This window comes from Crinia signifera, chromosome 12, assembly GCF_055691185.1.
Source record: "Crinia signifera chromosome 12, ASM5569118v1, whole genome shotgun sequence".
Classification (NCBI taxonomy): domain Eukaryota; kingdom Metazoa; phylum Chordata; class Amphibia; order Anura; family Myobatrachidae; genus Crinia; species Crinia signifera.
In genome coordinates, this window is record NC_139228.1 from 84,060,496 (window position 1) to 84,080,426 (window position 19,931).

The window sequence follows — 19,931 nt, forward strand, 5'->3', positions numbered from 1 at the left end:
TGGCTTGGGCAGAAATGTACGTGGTGCCTCTGTCGGCCATCTTTATCCCGGGTGTGGACAATTGGGAGGCGGACTTTCTAAGCCGTCACGCCCTCCACCCCGGGAATGGAGCCTGAATTCTCAGGTTTTTGCTGCAATTGTGGACCGTTGGGGTCGTCCATCGATAGATCTGATGGCATCCCGGTTAAACCACAAGGTTCCCAAGTATTGCACAAGGACCAGGGATCCATGTGCAGTAGCTGTAGACGCCCTGACAATTCCGTGGGTGTTTCCCTTGGTATACCTGTTCCCACCCATACCACTGCTGACAAGGGTACTCAAAAGGCTACGAAGTCAGGGAGTGGAAGCCATTCTGGTAGCTCCGGACTGGTCAAGAAGGCTTGGTTCGCGGATCTGCAGAGCCTGCTGATCGAAGATCCTTGGCTCCTGCCCCTAAGGAGAGATCTTCTCACTCAGGGCCCTTGCGTCTTCCAAGATTTAGGGCGGCTACGTTTGTCGGCATGGAGGCTGAGCGGCAAATCCTAGCTCAAAAGGGTCTGCATTCATCTGTCATCACCACAATGATTCAGGCCAGAAAGCCAGAAAGCCGGTAACAAATACCCACTACCATAAGATCTGGAGAAAATACGTGGGTTGGTGTGAGGAGCAGAAGGTCCCCCCATCAAAATTTAACCTGAACAGGTTGTTGTGCTTTCTACAAGCGGGATTGGATTTGGGCCTCCGTCTGGGTTCCCTAAAGGTCCAGATTTCGGCCTTGTCCATATTCTTCCAAAGAAAATTGGCTGTCATCCCGGAAGTGCAAACCTTCCTTCAGGGAGTGCTTCACATTCAGCCTCCCTTTGTACCACCTACACCACCTTGGAGTTTGGACGTCGTCCTAAACTTCCTTCAATCCTCCTGGTTTGAACCGTTGGAGTCGATTGAATTGCGGTACATTACCTGGAAAGCGGTGGTTCTTTTGGCCCTAGCCTCGGCTAGGAGAGTGTCCGAATTGGGAGCCCTTTCCTGTAAGAGCCCCTATTTAATTTTTCACTCAGAGCGGAGTTGAGAACAAACCCGCGTTTCCTTCCTAAGGTGATTTCTTCCTTTCACCTTAATCAACCCATTGTAGTCCCGTCTGCGTCTGGTTCACCGGATATTCCGGTATCCCTGGATGTGGTGCGTGTCTTGCGTGTTTATGTCCAGAGGACTTCAAGAATCAGGAAGACAGATTGTCTATTCGTCCTGTATGACGCAAAAAAGAAGGGACACCCTGCATCTAAGCAATCTATTGCTAGATGGATTAGGACTACAATTCAACAAGCCTATGTGACGGCAGGCCTGCCGACACCTTCTGTTCTAAAGGCTCATTCCACCAGATCGGTGGGCGCATCCTGGGCGGCTGCTCGGGGTGTGTCAGCTCTGCAACTCTGTAGAGCTGCTACATGGTCGGGGCAACACACCTTTGTAAATTTTATAAATTTGATGCCCTGGCCAAAGAGGATACCCAGTTTGGGGCAGGCAGTACTGCAGCAGTCTACGCACGTACCCTCCCTTTCTGGAAGCTTTGGGACATCCCCAATGTCTTAAGACCATTCCCAGTATCCCATAGGACGTTAGTGAAAATAGGAATTTAATACCTACCGGTAATTCCTTTTCATGTAGTCCTTATGGGATACTGGGCACCCGCCCTGTGCGGGGTCTGACTGCAGCCTTATTCGGCTGTTTAAAGTTCAGAAGTTCATCTTATTGTCTTCTGGTTGTAAGGTCTAGTTAGTGACCTTGGTTCAAAGAAAATCCACTTAAGTGGTATTATAGTTGTTTGTTATTTTGATTGAATGCGGGTGTGCTGGCATGAATCTCACCACACAATTCACACCTATGTTTACATAGGTGACATATAGATCATTCCTCTCATATGTTCATTCTCCTTCGGGCACAGTTTTTCATTAACTGGTTCCTGGGTGGGGAATCAGAGGGGAGGAGCCAGTACACCCAGCTTCAAAGTTATAGACTCCTGCGGATACCCTCTAATACCCAATGTCTTAAGACCATTCCCAGTATCCCATAAGGACTACGTGAAAAGGAATTACCGGTAGGTATTAAATTCCTATTATTTTCTATTCTCTCGCCGCTATCCCGGACCCTGCTCTTTGGTCCCCGCTCCCCGTCTGCCGCTACTATGGACCCTGCTCTCCTGCCGCTACTCCGCCTGCAGCTCCCCCGGGTAACGTGATAAATCTCATCCGATCGCATGTAAAAACATCAAGTGCCAAATCTTATCAACTCTCCCGGGGAGCTCAGGGGCAGTCCATAGGACATGTTGGCCTAATGCAGTGGTTCTCAACCTCTGTCCTCAAGGATCCCCAACAGTGTAACATTTTCCAGGTCACCCGGCAGGTGCACAGATTATTCAGGCACATTTTAAAATATATTTAAATATCCTTTTTTTAGGGGCACTGTCTTATACTGTTAAGATTATTAAATTGTATTCATATCAATTAAAAGAAAGCAGACACTGTACAGCAATAACCTGACGAACAAGGATTAGAAAGAAGATAAGGAAGTACTAACATTTATCTAAGTGAGAAAAGTTTTATGTGTGAAATTAGACAGATAAGGAATTTTTGTTGTGTCCTCAATGTGTTGAAGCAAACCTTAACCAAACTATAAATGCACCAGAGCAATAGTTTGCAAGTCAATTGATACAAACAAATCTACAAGAAAATGTTTGTAAAAAAGTGTGATAAATGTATCGGCTTATGTCGTCAATGAGTGCCACCTGTGATCTACTCAGAACCACTTGGGTCATTGATCAGCAGGGCTGAGTTTTATTGGGTGGGTGACAATAATAAATTTCTCTTACTCATTAATAATATCCTATAATCATTTTCCAATTAGATTATGCACATTCCATCAAACATAAATGTATCTGAGCTGTTTAGAGCGCAAGGAAACAAATGTGCACCCCTGGAGTCCCAAATGGCCCTTTCTTGCTCGTGTGCCTCAAGGGCAGTGAACGAGAACAAGTAGGGTACAGATTAAGGGGCTGCTAATATGGGGGCACCAGAAGAAAGAAAACTGGGATCTGCTGTTTTGGCTCAGCTCTTGGATCACCCCTGTTGGTAACCCAGCGCAGGGGGTAAAATCAACTCCATGCATAGTTGGATAGTAGGGGTATTAAAAAATGGGGTGCATTTATCATGGGAGCCCAGATAATACATAAGTACCGATATGAATACAATTTAATAATCTTAACAGTATAAGACAGTGCCCCTAAAAAGAGAGTATATGGTTATCCATAACTCTGGGAGCACCACCAACTAACATATGCCTCATATCTTTATCCCCATGTATATAAAAGTTGGTCCATAAATTCAATCTAATTTTCTGGTCCGTGCAAGCCACGGCTTTTTCCTACACATTTTAAAAGATCACCGCTGGAGCTAATTATTTCACCTGTGATTCTGTGTGGAGACCTGGAAAATGTGCACTGTTGGGGGTGCTTGTGGAGCGAGGTTGAGAACCACTGGCCTAATATATTGGGGCCCTAACTGCCACATGTTCATACATACTGTACTGCATTCATTCCTACTATAGATCCACAGGTTGCCTGTGAGACACATGAGCTGCTGGTAGATCTTGGCCACCACTGGTATAGACGGAGGCTGTGCTGCTTGCTGGAATGAAGTTATTGCAGTTGACTGGTTTTCTGTAGGTTATGGATTGTGTTATGTTCTCTATGTAGGTGAAATGATTGTACTTGTGCCCCTGATGCTTGTGGTGAATTTAATGTAGAGCTTTGTATTTCCCACGTGGTTCACTAATGTGGTGACTTCTTTCGTACATCCTTGGTAGAAGCACCGGATATCTGTATGTGCCGACCTGAGTCTTCCAGGTGTAGGGTTGTAAGACTATAAATTGTCCTATTCACACTTTACCATGAAGAGGGTTCTACAGATGTCTGAATACCCATCGCTGTTCCTTCTAATCTGGATTGGTGTGGTACTAGATGGTGGATTGACACTTAAACATCAGATATCAGCCACAATCCTCATTCTTTCATCTGAGGAACATAGCCAGAATCAAACACTTAATCCCATCTGAAGATCTGGCAGAAGTCATACATGCATTTGTATCATCTCGTTTGGATTACGGCAATGCCCTTTACCTTGGTTTACCAGCAAAAGAACTGCACCGATTACAACTGGTACTAAACATAGCTGCCAGGCTGTTAACTAAACAGCCCCACTCTAGCCACATTACTCCCATTCTCTACTCCCTTCACTGGCTGCCCAGAAAATGGCGAATCATTTTCAAGACCAACCTATTGAGTCTCAAAGCCCTACATGACCAAGGCCCGAGGTACCTGGAGCAGCTTCTGATTCCATACTGTCCCACCCGATTACTGCGGTCTGTAGATGAAGGACTTTCAGCAGCACCTAGGATCTCCCGTAATTCATCTGGGGGTCGAGCTTTTACCCACACGGCTCTGACTCTATGGAACTCACTTCCCCGCACAGTTCGAGAGACCCCCACTCTAGAATGCTTCAAAAACAGACTCAAGACTTTCCTATTTACTCAAGCGTTTCCTTCAGTCCCTTGAGTGTTTAGGAAAAGCTTTTCTGTACTTTATTGTTCCTGTACTGTATTACATTCATTCTATCGGTTAAGCGCCTTGAGTCCTATTGGAGAAAGAGCGCTATATAAATAAAATTATTATTATTATTATTATTATTTTATTTTTAAACCAAAGGCAACTTAAGAAGGGCAAATATCTAGCCCTCTAAAGAGCAAAAAAGTTGCTCATGGCAACCAGAAGGCTTCGGCCTATACTTTTTATGTATGTTACAGACATTTTTGTGTAGGCAGCTTGAACCCTTGATTTGCAGACCGAACACATCATAGCACCCATACAAGCAGATACTGCCAGGGTCTCTGCAAACGATAACCGTAAAAGTTTTGGGTACTTGTGTAGTTTCACGGCGGCACTGTCCGTGGATTGCACCGTCTGCAAATCGCATACGATTTGCATGCAATGTGATTTAGCACACCCCCACTGTCCACATCAGCCTGAAGCGGTATGCGTCCTCCTGACCTGTTCATACCCCCACTATCCATGTCTGAGTGGAGTTGATGTTCTAAAGTGTGGCGAGCCACCGAGTCCGAAGCGTGGCAAGCAGACGCGGAAAACATTTTAAGTAATACACATCAAGTAATCTGCTTCCCCTTTGCGGGGCACGCTGCACTCGCCATGCTTTGGGCTGAAGTGTATACTGGGGGTGTGCTACATCGCATGCGATTTGCATATGATGCGATCCGTGGGCAGTGCCGCCGTGAAACTACACAAGTACCAAGCTTTGTCTTCAGAAATGGCGTAACCTATGAAACGGAGGCTCTAACTCATGGGTCTTCAACCTGTGGCCCTCCAGATGTTGTGCAACTACATGTCCCAGCATGGATTGCCACATTGTTTCCTAAAAGAGCATACCAAAACCCCTCAGGGCATGCTGGGGTATGTAGTTCCACAACATCTGGAGGGCCACAGGTTGAAGACCTTTGCTCTAACTGCTGAGAACCGCTGGTAATGCTTTCTGCCAGTCATTGTGGTCATTCACTGATATCGGAAAGGTTTCAGGAGGATAATGGCCCAGTTATTGGGTACTGTACAGTCCTGATAGTAAGAGGCGGAAAATAACATCCGTTGAATTTCTTTTGCAGACTATGTCTACTTTGAGAACTCTTCGAGCAACCCTTACCTAATAAGAAGAATAGAAGAACTTAACAAGGTATGTCCTTTTTTTGGATTTGTCAATTATTTACTGGATTGTAAAGGGTCAATGCTATGAAGTTACCACTTTCTTCTGTGCCTTAAAGAAATGAAAATGAATATAATGTGCTTGCTTGGGTCTTCGAACCTTTATGCTACGTTGGGAGAAATTGGGATATAGAAAAAATGGTGCAATAAAGATACTTGAAGTTTTACGTTCAGACTCCTCCTTTACCGAGATGAGGTCACTCTCAGGCGGATATTGGTTACCGGGCTAATTAACAATAATTAAAATTCTGTGTATGTGTCTCTTAATATGAACACTATAATGAGTGTTATTTCAGATGTGAAGATGGATTAGGTCCCATAAGGCGTACCGAAACTCACGTTGGTTTGAGGTGGTATCCCTCTCATGAAGGTTTCTTTGGCACGGTCTCAGGGAGCTCAACTTTCCAACCCAAGTGAAAGTTTTCTTCTATATGGGGTGATCAAATGTTTTCACACGTGCTCGAAGAAAAGCGAGAATAAATTGTGGCTAATATTGAACTGTGATCGTATGCTATCCTTTCTTTGGGCAAGTGGGGGGGCTGAACAAAAATAATGAATTTTGACAGCATACCTCACTTACGTTAATATTATGGTGAACACATATAAAGGTTTCTTTTTTTGAAAAAAAAAGGGCGTACCCCTACTCACGATGTAATCGGAGGTTTTCAAACCTATAAAGGTTTCTTTACATGTGCTTCTCACTTCTTCACTTATGCTACGTTGTAGCCCAGAATTCATTATCCTTTGTGTTTTTTTTTTTTTTTTCAACTGATGTTTGAATGTTTTTGGTTTCCTTCTTTCTGTCTCTGTCTAGCTGTTACCACTTTTTGTGTTTTCATTAATGCATTATCTCTGGGATCCATTCCGAAGTATACCATAGCTCCTTTCTCCTCTTATCCAATCAGGCCTGTTTCCTAATGCAGAAAACCGATCGGTCAGTAGTGAGAAGTGCATTGGTACATTAAGGTCCATGTGATTTTACTATTTAATCCAAGTTTAACTCATCTGTGACTACCATAGATGTAGAGAAGGTTTTTGAGTACCCTAATTATCATTGCTGTCACTGGATCACAGATGTTAAAAAACTGGCATGGGCACTGTAGAATGGTCTCTCAGTCTAGAGAGTGGGACGCTCATTGGTTTAAGAGTATGGTGGAAGGATAATGTTGACTTATAAAATTGAATTGATGGTTTGTTTAGTGGGCGAGCAAAATTTCACACTGCTGACGTTTCACCGTACAAAAGTTTCACCATACAAATTAAGGGTAGTACAGATATTATAATGGTTAGCATTACTGCCTCACAGCACGGAGGTCATGGGTTCAATTCTCACCATGGCCCTAACAGTGTGGAGTTTGTATATTCTCCCCGTGCTTGTGTGGGTTTCCTCCCACAATGCAAACATATATACTTGCTTCCAATAAGATTTCTCTACCGTCCAATGGGATACTGGGTTATACTATGGGGGATAGAGATCCTCCGCAGGAGAGACAGGCACATTAAAGCTTTCAGTGTGGGTGCACTGGCTCCTCCCCTCTATCTCCCTCCACTAGTCAGTTTTTTTTTTTTTAAATTGAGTATTTTTTATTGGTTTTCCAAAATAAACAAAAATTACTAGCATGAAAGTCCGGCAGAGGCAAAATAGGCACATATCAAATGAGCACGTACATTGATTTGCGCATATACAGAACGACAGGGTTACAACACAGTGCAGAATGAAAAGGTCATGGTTCCCCACACCCACATAAGTATAACATAGTTGCCTGAAGGCACCATCCAGACAACCGTTAAAACAGGATATACAAAAGCGCATTTGTGTAATGATTAGTACTGAGATGTAGTATTATGTCATGCTCAAAATGAGCTAGCAAGGAGAGTACCTCCTGCCGGAACCTCCACACCAGTTCTGATATAAACCTAACTAGATCTAACAAATTAGTCCTAAGAACCCCAAAACAACCCTTCCCACAACCCCCCCAAAGGACCCAAAATAAACCTCCCCAAAACCCCCCCCACCCTGTATGACCTACCCCCAACCTAGGTATACCTGGATCCCATAAGTAACCTGCCCTCCCAGCTAACTACAACTAACTCTAAAAAGGGGTAAAGTAGTGGCCTGTAGCTTTCAATAGCTACCTAGCCTAAAGTCCTAATTTCCCCCTCACTCCCATCCTCCCTCCCCACACAAACCTATCTAACCCCCCCCCCCCCCCTTCCCCCCACCCCATGTAGCGGATAATAAAACGAATGACTAGTAGGGGCAATATAAGCAGAGTTGAATCATTGTGAGACCTAAGAACAACTCCTCTGAGCACTTCGGATAGGACACAAAATAAAAAAATATATATTAAATAAAGTAAGACTATGCAGTAAGCAAAGCACAAAATATAGAAATATTGGGCAGACAGAATTTAGACATTGTTTTAGATTTGGCAGACATACACCGCAATGTCATTTAGTCCGGCCAGGTGTCAACTTGTTTCATACATGTAGGTACTGCGAATCGGGGAATCCAAATATCCCCACAGTAAGACTGTAGCTGCCAGGGCAAAAAGACTGAGGCTATTCGATCGAGTCTTGGAAACACATATGAGCAGGATAGAGAGCCAGGTGCATAGATCTGTAAGTACACAATCTCTGCTGCAGCTGGATGAACATCACCTTCATCAGTCGAGTCGGGAGTAATAAAGGAGTGCTCTATTTGATGTGATAGTCCCTTAGGCTGCTGAGGCGTGGAAATAGTGCAGATCAAGGTTGCAGGATATACAGAAGGGTTCTCCATCGGATCAAATGCATGCAGAAGTCGTTGGGTAGAGGCATTAATGGCCTCGAGTATGTGCTGCAAAGATATTGACATTGTGTATTGTAGGTTGCACCCACACCAAGTATAGTGGCGAGATGGTGGTGGCTAGCACACCACCTGGTAGATAGGATAGTGCCTCTGGTGTAGTCAAAAGGAAAGTGTTCAGTGCTACAGGTGGTACACAGTGAGATCCAATGGAACTGTTAGAGCACCACAAAACAATATATAGGATGTATAGTGAAGAGCACTGGCAGCAGGCTCAATCTGTAGCCTGAGTTAAAAAAAAAAAAAAAAAACTGTTTCCAGGAAGCCCGACTCAGAGCAAGTAAATGTAACACAGTACCTGTCCAAAGGTGTATTAGCAGAAGCACCAGTATGCAAGGCACCGCAAATGGTCTGCAGCAGGAGGAAATATGCACGGATATCAAAGTCCAGGATATGTATCAAGAGCTGGGACAATGGACACAGCTGGGCAGGATGTCAGTAGAGGGTGGCAGCAGGAGTAAATTTTCAGCCGGGTCCAACCTCCGTCTCCCCGCCTAGAAGCCGTGCGGCAGGTCAGAGACCGCAGCTCCCCGTCTCAGAGGGCCAAGATGGCGGCAGGCAGCGATCCCTCCACACACCCCAGCAACAGGATAGAGTCTCAGCGGTGCCGCGTCCCCGCAGCTCACCGCTGGCATCACCAGACGGGCAGGAGGATCTCAGCAACAGCGCGCCCGGCTCCCGGACCACCACCTCACCTGGCAGAGAAGACTGCAGGAGGACCCGCCGAGGTCCATGATTGAAGGCTCCAAGATGGCGCCCGCAGCGCGAGACGCCACAGGCTCAAACAGCCACCTCTCCCCGTACGCAGCAAACAGCAGTGCCGCAGGTGTCCCAGGAGGATCAGGGAGGCTTACGGAGGGTGAGTGGTCAGGGGCAGGGTGTTCGTGGCCTCCGGGACAGGAGATTTAGCAGGATAGTTACGGAGCCCGGAGCGCACACGTCCGCACAGTTAGTAGGTCAAGCCACGCCCCCTCCTCCACTAGTCAGTTTAGAAAAATGTGCCTCAGGAGAGGCAGTGCTTTCTGGATGCTCCAGACTTTTTCTTCAAATTTTATTTAGTTTATTATTTTGGGGCGCTGCTTTGACCAGGCAGCTGTCCTACTTCGAGGGTGTCAGGGGTAGGGTCAGTCCCCGACATCTTAAGGTGCAGAGCTGACCCTGCTGCAGGATAATCTGTCCTGAGTGGGGCCTGTCACCGCACAGCATTGCGCTGTAGCAAGCAGGTCCCCCAGTTGCCGCACACCCCCTGACTGGTCCGAAGACGTCTGTGGTGAGTACAGGTTGGGGGTCCCACAAGGGGACACCCCAAACCGTTCCGTGTGGCAAGATGGCGGCGGCCCTCTCGCAGGGACCGCGCGACCCCCCCCTCCCCCCTCATCACACTGGCATAGGGTGATGCCGCTGGACCACCAGGGCGTTTTTTAAGCATTTTTATGTGAAAAGCGCTTATGCCAGTTTAAATATACTGGAAGCGCCAGCTCCGTGTAAAGGGGGTGGGGCTTCGCTCAGAGCGGTACCAGGCTCTGCTGGGCGCGCCCTGTCTCTTCTTTCTGCTTATTCACGCATCCAGAGGTCGCCTTTACAGCTCCTCAGCGGCGTGGTGGATTTGATCCTTTGCAGCAGCGGCAGAGGCAGCAAGTTATAACAGTGCAGCAGCGTTGCTTAGCTGTGTTAATTACACTGTGTATGACATGTCACTGTGTGTTTTGTGCGTTACCAGCTCACTCAAATCCGTGAGTTAAGGTTTAGGGTGTACTGGTCTCCTTATATTGCTCTGAGTCTACCCCACTGGCTAGTTAACCACTTGTACACACACCATAGTCTCTAATACAGAGGTGTATTACACTTATACTGTGTAGAGTTATAGCACATCAGGTGTGGGTGTTGTGTGTGCGCTGCTGGGGTTGTTCTGTTGCTTCATCATGGTGAAAAAGTTAACATGCATGGTGTGCAGCACAAAGTTTATTCCAGCTTCACAGGTTACCTGTGAGCCGTGTATGCTGCCACAGCCCAGTGGTGTAACCACTCAGGTCAGTGGGGTGCCCCCACAACTTGTGGATGGGTCACAGGCTGATAGTCAAGAGCCTGCCTGGGCCAGCAGCATAAAAACGCTGATGGACTCTGTTGCTTCCCAGCTCTCTGCAAATACACAGAGGGTGCAAAGGGAATTAGCCATGTTGTCTGCCAGGGTTGATATTCTCACCCCTCCCCCTGCTCAGCCTCCAAAGCGGCCTGCTACTGCAATGGCCCCTGACTCTGATGATGATGATGATGACATCCTTGAAGTGGGAGATGGGGTAGATGAACAGGATACTGTTCAGGAGCAGTCTTTAGTTCATGGTTCTGAGGCTTTAATTAAGGCCATTAGGGAAGTGTTAGAGCTTCCTATGGAGGAACCCTCTGAGGGAGATTCCTTTTTCATGACCCAGAGAAAACAGCCGGTGTATTTCCCAGAACAGGCTGAATTAGAAAGTGCTTTTAAAGGTGCTTGGCAGAACCCTGAAAAGAGGTTCCAGCTTTCAAAGAGGTTCACAAATGCGTATCCCTTTGATCCTGTTGGTAGGAAGAAGTGGGAGGAACCGCCAGCGGTGGATTCCTCTGTTTCCCGCCTTTCAAAGAAGGTGCTGTTACCAGTTCCTGGGGTGTCTACCCTCAAGGATGGTGCAGATAGGAGACTTGAAGCAACACTTAAGTCTATGGTAACGGCCAGTGGGTCTTCACAACGCCCGGTATCAGCCAGTTGCTGGATGGCTAAGGCCATTTATACTTGGTCCACGCAGATCCAAGAGGGTTTGTTGGGGGACATGTCCGTGGCTCAGATAGGTGAAAACCTGCGTCACATTCAGGACCCGACACGGGTGCTTTGTGAGGCACAGAAGGAATTGGGCGCTATAAACACGCGGAATTCTGCAATGGCCGTGTCGGCTAGGCGGGCTCTGTGGTTGCGCCAGTGGGTGGCTGATGTTGATTCCAAGAAGAGTGTGGAAAGCATACCTTTCACAGGGGAGAGGCTCTTTGGTAGTGAGCTGGACGACTGGATTTCTAAGGCTACTGCAGGGAAATCCACGTTCCTCCCATCAGCACCCACTCCGGCAAAACGCCTTTTCACTGGTCCCTCCCAGCAGTCCTTTCGTGGGTCCAAGTTCCGCCCTAAGGTCAGAGACGCCTCTAATGCTAGCAGAGGCACTAGAGGGAAATTCAGGAAGCCAAACCCCTCAGGTCATCAGGACCGTTCCACCGCCCCTGCCACTTCAAAGCCGGCAGCATGACTGGGTGCACCCACCACGAGACTGTCTCGAGGTGGGGGCCCGGCTGTTACACTTCAGCAAGGTGTGGGACGCCTCATGCCTAGATTCCTGGGCCAGGAGTCTTATTTTGCTAGGTTACAGGCTGGAGTTTGCCAGGCCCCCTCCTCGACGCTACTTCAAGTCGGCCCTCCCAGCCTCAGTGGAGGATCAGTTGCTCCTTCAGGGAGCAATTCACAAGCTCCTCCTGTCCAAAGTGATCCTACCTGTACCAATACAGGAGCAAGGCCAGGGTTACTATTCAAACCTGTTCCTTGTCCCCAAACCGGACGGTTCAGTAAGGCCCATTTTGAATCTGAAGTCGCTGAACCCCTTTCTGCAGGTGTTTAAATTCAAAATGGAGTCACTCAGGTCGGTGATTGCCTCCCTGGAAAAAGGGGAATTTCTGGCCTCTGTAGACGTCAAGGACGCCTATTTACACGTCCCAATTTGGCCTCCCCATCAAGTCTTTCTAAGATTTGCGGTGGAAAACAGCCATTACCAGTTTCAGGCGCTACCCTTCGGGCTGTCAACTGCCCCGCGCGTCTTTACCAAGCTCATGGCAGAAATGATGGTCCTTCTCAGGCTCCAGCGGGTGAATGTCATACCCTACCTGGACGATCTGCTGATCAAGGCAGGATCGGAGGAGGCCCTGAGAAGCGCGTTAAATCTGACTATGCAGGTGTTGAGAGACCACGGGTGGATTTTAAACATACCAAAATCCTCGTTGCTCCCGAGCCGGAGAATGGTGTTCCTGGGTATGACTCTGGACACGATGGAGCAGAAGGTGGCTTCAGCTTTACAGGAATTGGTAAGAGAGGTCCTATCAAACCCTTGGGTCTCGGTGCACCTCTGCCTGAGGCTCTTGGGCAAGATGGTTGCTTCATTCGAAGCCATCCAGTATGCCAGGTTCCACTCCATGACTTTTCAGCTGGATATCCTCACGAAATGGTCAGGATCCCCCCGGCAAATGCACAGGAGGATTCGCCTGTCTGCGCAGACCAAACTCTCCCTGCAGTGGTGGCTAGATTCGCCAAATCTATTGGCGGGTCGCTGCTTCCAGATACAGGACTGGCTTCTGATTACCACAGATGCCAGTGTCAGAGGCTGGGGAGCCGTGATACAGGGAGTCCGCCTGCAAGGCCGTTGGTCTCCGATGGAATCCATGCTGCATATAAACAACCTCGAACTGAGGGCTGTTCACTATGCCTTATTACAGGTGGAGCCTATGCTGCAGGGCAGGGCGGTACAAGTCCAGTCGGACAATGCAACTACGGTTGCCTACATCAACCGCCAAGGAGGGACAAAGAGCATGCCCTGTATGAGGGAAACCACCAGGATATTCTCCTGGGGGGAACGCCATGTAAAAGCCCTGTCGGCCATCTTTATACCAGGAGTCGACAACTGGGAGGCGGATTTCCTCAGCCGTCACAATCTCCACCCCAGGGAGTGGGGACTTCACCCTCAGGTGTTCCAGGACCTGGTAGATCTTTGGGGGCTCCCTCAGATCGACCTTATGGCCTCACGGTTGAACCACAAGCTGGACAGGTACTGTGCCCGGACCAGGGATCCAGGGGCAACAGCAGTAGATGCCCTGACTTGGACGTGGGATTTTCAGCTGGTGTACCTGTTCCCACCGCTCCCGTTGCTGGCACGGGTGCTAAAGAGGATTCGACACCAGAGAGCAGAAGCCATTCTAGTGGCTCCAGACTGGCCTCGAAGGGCCTGGTACGGGGACATTCAGGCCATGCAGGTAGAAGACCCATGGCGTCTTTCTCTAAAAAGATTTTCTCCTCCAGGGACCATTTGTCTTTCAGGGCTTACCGCGGCTGCGTTTAACGGCCTGGAGGTTGAGGGGCAGATATTAGGCCTCAAGGGACTAAATCCCTCTGTAATTACAACCATGACGTGTGCCAGGAAACCAGTCACGGCTTCTCACTACCATGTGATATGGAAGAAGTACATAGCCTGGTGTGAGAAAAATGCTTTGCCACCAGCTGTATTTCGTCTTAACAATCTGTTAAGATTCCTTCAAGCCGGTTTGGACTTGGGCCTCCGGTTGAGGTCCTTGAAGGTACAGATCTCGGCTCTGTCAGTATTTTTTCAGAAGAAACTGGCGCTGTTGCCAGAGGTCCACACCTTCCTGCAAGGGGTGCTGAGGATTCAGCCTCCCTTTGTACCACCCACCGCGCCTTGGGACTTGGATGTGGTCCTCACCTTCCTTAAGTCCTCTTGGTTCCTTTCCTTTGGAACAATCGGAGTTGAAACATCTTACTTGGAAGACTGTTGTCCTGCTGGCCTTCGCCTCAGCCAGGCGGGTGTCTGAGCTTGGGGCATTGTCTTGTAAAAGCCCTTACCTGGTATTCCACGAGGATCGGGCAGAGCTCAGGACCAGGCCGCAGTTTCTGCCAAAGGTTGTGTCCGCATTCCACCTGAACCAACCTATTGTGGTTCCTTCCAGCGCGGTACATCCTGATATCCCTCTCTCTCTTTAGATGTGGTACATACCCTCAAGGCGTATGTTAAACGTACGGCTAGAATCCGGAAGTCGGATAGTTTGTTTGTATTGTTTGATGCGCAAAAGAAGGGCTCTCCTGCATCTACAAGGACCATAGCCCGGTGGATTCGATGCACGATACAACAGTCCTATGCATCGGCTGGGTTGTCCCTTCCTCCAGCGTTGAAGGCCCTTTCCACCAGATCTGTTGCACAGCACCCTTCTCAAGTGTTCTCCAGGTTTGAGAAAAAAAGGAGAACACGTGAGAAGGGTGCTGTGCAAGCAGACCCTCACGCTTGGTATATCCAGACATATGAAACACACTTCTTGAAAAAGGCACCGCAGCGTGCCGAAACGCGTAGAAACTGAACATAGTGTCTAATCATTGTTACCCAGTGGATTGTGGAGAATTTACCTACAGTGTGAAATACCATATATTTACCCGGGTCACATCTGATATTGGTACAAAGACTGTCTGGTATTTATTTCTGTCCCACTGGGGTTTTAATTTGGAATAAAGGAGTTCTGCTTTTAATTTGGAATCTAGAGTACTATATATGAAAAGATACCTTTTATGGGAGTACAAAACACCTACCCTATGTAAGCATACATGTGAGCGCCTTCCACCTATATGCACGAGTGAGGTGACCCCATAAGAAATTCTGGTACCTTTTGGAATCTTTGGGAAACACCCTTTTCCATTATTGTCCTTCACCAAAAGGGAGAATAATATATTGAAAATCCACGGTTTTTGACTTCCATCCCACTGTTTGTCCCCCCCCCCCCATATTTGATCGTGGGAGAGAAAAGAGGTGGAACCCTGAATGACGTGGAGGATTTTGAAACATTATTTGGACTCTAAGCGCATGTGAGACTTTTCCATTTTGTCTTTGGGATTTTGCTATGGTCGCAATCCATTGTGCAAATGGTCCTTCTCTCGCCCTAAAATGAAGGGTTCTTGTGGCTTTTAAACACTTTTTTTTTTTTCCAGCGCATTGAAAAACGTTGTCATTTAGCGCTTACCCTTAGTGTGAGTATTCTCTTGTGAAACCTTTCCTCTAAGTATTCCATTTTCCAACCAGTGACCATTTAATAAATTGGGTACGCCAGTGGTTTCATACCAGTACAGGTTTTAAGGATATCCTGCTGAAGCACAAGTGTGATGTCATTAGCAGCCTTAAGGTGAGTAACCACGGGTGCAATTTCATGTAAAATCGCCATAGCAGTGTCTCCTTTTCATCGCTGATGAAAAGGACACTGAGCAATATGATTGCTGGGGATATATTGCTAGCAATATATCCCCAGCAATCATATTACCCCGTGTGTACACAGCATTAGTGTGATGTATAAAAGTGGTTCCCAAAGTCTGTCTTCAAGGGGCACTAACAGATGTGGTTTATAAGATATCGATGGCTCCGCAGAGATGGTTAAATCCTATTGACTAAGGTACTAATTAAGTTGCCCGGGGCCAAGCATGGATAGAATTAAAACCAGGAATGGGTTGTGATCATTGGCTCCGCCACAGGAACGTCGACATTCATTAGTACGGATGGTGTAGTGGTTAGCATTACTGCCTCACAGCAACTGAGGTCATGGGTTCTATCCCCACCATGTGTTATACGGGGCAGTACAGACGGTGTAATGGTTAGCATTACTGCCTCACAGCGCTGAGGTCATGGGTTCTATCCCCACTATGTGTTATATATACGGGGCAGTACGGACGATGTAATGGTTACATTACTGCCTCACAGCGCTGAGGTCATGGGTTCTATCCCCACCATGTGTTATATATATACGAGGCAGTACGGATGGTGTAGTGGTTACATTACTGCCTCACAGCACTGAGGTCATGGGTTCTATCCCCACCATGTGTTATATATACGGGGCAGTACGGACGGTGTAATGGTTAGCATTACTGCCTCACAGCGCTGAGGTCATTGGTTCTATCCCCACCATGTGTTATATATACGGGGCAGTACGGATGGTGTAATGGTTAGCATTACTGCCTCACAGCGCTGAGGTCATGTGTTATATATACGGGCAGTACGGATGGTGTAGTGGTTAGCATTACTGCCTCACAGCACTGAGGTCATGGGTTTGATTCCCACCATGGCTCTGTGTGGAGTTTGTATATTCTCACCGTGCTTGCGTGGGTTTCCTCCAGGTGCTCCGGTTTTTCGCTCTTTTTTTGTTTTGTCCCAAATGTCTATATGGACAACGTATTTGTCCACTGCTTCCCTTCGCATGACTCCCATACGCTTGGCACACTTTACTAGCCTGGCACTGTAATGAAGATGTCGGTGCTTACAAAGTTGCAGTTAATTCTGCAACAATGTAATCTAGCTATAAGAATGTAATAAGTAAACAGTAAATATTATATTATTACTGTATCCGCTGTATATTACATTGCTGCAGGGAAGAAGCATCCTCTTTGTTTCATCATTACGGTAAAAACATTTATAGTACCTGTCTGGTTGTACAGGCGGCTGTTTGTTTTATTTATTTTGTTGCGAGTTGGTTCTTAACCTCTGGATTGCAAGTTGTAGCCAAATAGATCGGCCTCTATTGTCGGAGCTGCTGGTGGATGGTGCCAGAACTTAAACCTAGAGGAAATGTAACCGCACTCTGTGCTGTGTAGTGATCAGCGTGCTGTGTAATGGTTAGTGGACCAGTAATATAGAGTATTGGGGTTTGTGAAATGTCTAATACAGGGGCAGATGAATGAGTGATTGCCAATCAGCTGTTATCTGTAAACTTACAGGCTTCCTATGCGTACAAATGGTGGCTTTGCTTTACAAACATACAGGCCTTTGACTTACACCTCAAAAGGGTGACGCCAACAGGCCGGCTCTTCTGCAGTTATAGGAGCCGGGTGCTGCAGTGTAATATTCTCCTGCAGCATTTGGCTCCTGTTGCACACAAAGAGCCAGCACCGCAAACCGCTTTGACCAGTATGCTGGAACATCCCTGGTGTGATGTAAACTGTTGTCTCCAGGAGGCCACGCCCCTTTCAATTAGGCCACACACCCTTTTGGCTGTCGTGCGGGGGTGTTGATGCAGAGTGTGTATCTGGTGTGCCACATCCGGTGATGCCTCTGGATAGTGCACTGCCATAGCCACCTAAGGGAGTGCTTTGTCACTTGGTTGTCAATAAAGTGTTAACACAAAAGTATCACTGTTGCAGCTGTATGCGAGAGAGGCTCTTGGCGCCGAGCTAAACGCACGCTTATCGCTATGTATATGTATCTATGTAGGTCCTGCTATCTCTATGATATACCAGATTTTTTTTATATACATATTTTTGTTATGGATGTTGCAGAAGTGGTGCTATAACGATATCCACTGAATTGAATTTGATCGTGCTACAATGAAGTGGTGTAAGATTGATGTTAGATATATATACAGTAAATGTATACATGTAGCTACACCTGATCATGTAAATCTCTAATTGGCTATTGAATGTGGCATCAACTGTGCATAAAGAAATGCCGACATGGTCAAGAAGGTCCTTTGTTTACAGAGTCCCCAGAATAGGGAAGAAACGGAATCCAACGACCATTGATCGTGGAACAATTGTTGGCGCTTGATTTGAGTGGATTGACAGTGGTTTGAAACTTAAATGGTCAACATGTTTTTGCTTTATTTACTGCCTGACACATGGCACCAGGGTAATGATAGTGGTTTTAAATTTTTTTTTTTTTTGTATTTAATACAAAAAAAAAAATCCTGTTGACAATTTAATGTCAACCTAATGATTTACCCATAATAACATTGCAATTCCATAGGGGTCAGTATTTTGTGTAAGAAGCATGAACCCATAGTGTGTTATGTTGATGGCTTTTGTGGGTGTAATTGAGAGGGGATAGACCCATATAATGCCCATTCTGTATTGTTTATATTCCAATACCTGACTGAGAATTGTTGCTGGTCATGTATATCATTGTCGAGCATGATTCCTCCCTCCTGGGAATGGTTCCCCGGTGCCCCAGGCTGTACACCGCTCCAGCCAATGTTTGGCATTGTGATCTGAGCTTGGTGTAGCTGCATGGGATGTTTTCCTGTAGGTCCAACCAAACTCTTCTTGTGCTGATCCCGGTTCTGGAGGCAGTGTGACTCACTAGTGAGGGTTGCACCTGAGGACAGAACACCTTATGTTGGTCTTTGAGCGTTACTACCAAGCTGTTGTTGATCCTAGACCTTTCCACAACACCAAAATATTACTTAGGGCATTACTGGCTAAACTTGAACTACACATCCCAGCATGCCCTGCATCAGTTTTAGCATAGCCATATAGAAAAACTGTAGCAGGGCATGCTGTGATGTGTAGTTCAGCAACAGCTGGAGGGTCAAGGTTAGCCGTCACTGACTTGGGGCCTGCCTGTTTACAGCTGGAGATTGTAGAGTTGCATCATAATTATAAAAATATTAGGCCAACGGTAAGGGTGTGAGAAGCAGAAAGTGAGAGGTTTTGGGCAAGTTTTCCCAAATTTGCCACTTAAATATAAATGTGTAAAGTTCCGATTCTCACACTATTCTATTTCATGCATTTTCTTCTTTCTTAGGACACGCAGCTATTAGAAGTGGATGTGGCTGAAATGGTCTAAATGTCTAGATAGAAAACACAATACATGTAAAGTTTTGCTATATAAAGGGCCAACCACATAACTGTTGATCTGCACATGAAAAGGTCGATGTTCATTTTTCATGAGTTTGTTTTTTGGTCAATTTGTACATTTACGCAGACTCTATATTGGTGTATCGCGTCCCCTTGCATGGCTTGCTTCGCTTGCAGTGCAGTTTTCTTAACTTGGAGATGTCCTGAGTCAATTTGCTTATAAAATTATTTTTCAGAGACTCACGGCCTAGTTAGTGGCCGCCATATGGACCTTCCATGGCCCTGATGCAATTCAAACATAGCCAAAAAACGTATCTTTGTTGAACTACAGCACCATGCCAGATTTGACCATTGAGCAGCTTTTTGGCCTTGGCAATATTTGAATGAACATGTGAACAGTTGTGTGCAGGAAAATGGCAGTATAAAGCCTATGGTAATGATCTATAACTGCACAGCTGATCCTCGCCGTGATGCTAAATGGCACATCACCAGTAGTATCCTGCTTTGTGACTTGTGGAATGTTTGACACAAGCCGGATCCACACTAAGCGATCCGGAGGAGCAGACTGACAGGGATATTGCGCGAATTGATCAGTGTGTATGCATGCTCCCCCTGTCTCTTATTCTTTAATTGTGTCGTTTTTTTATCAATTATATGATTGCAGTACAAAGAAATTACAAGAACAGTGACATACATAAAGAAAGAACATTATCATGTGTCTCTGGTTTATACAAGTTGTACAAATAAAAAAATAAAAAAGGAAAAGAAGTAATGTAGCAATACACGTGTGGTGTTTTTATCACGACGTACGGATCATTAAGAAGGTTCCATATGACCATTTGTGTAATTATAAAAGGTATATGGGCACAGCAATAGCATTCACACATAAA

General features: G+C 46.5%; 1 protein-coding gene across 12 annotated transcripts in view; it reads left to right on the forward strand.

The window, feature by feature from the left end:
* MTA1 (metastasis associated 1) overlaps positions 1–19,931 on the forward strand; it is a 180,755-nt gene that overhangs the window by 23,264 nt on the left and 137,560 nt on the right. For all 12 annotated transcript variants that reach the window (XR_014466106.1, XM_083165822.1, XM_083165824.1 and 9 more), the window contains exon 2: positions 5,701–5,768. Coding sequence is in view for 11 of the 12 variants with exons in the window: in XM_083165822.1 (XP_083021948.1) it covers positions 5,701–5,768 (68 nt within the window). In the remaining variant the exon portion in view is untranslated. The remainder of the gene's footprint in view (positions 1–5,700; positions 5,769–19,931) is intronic.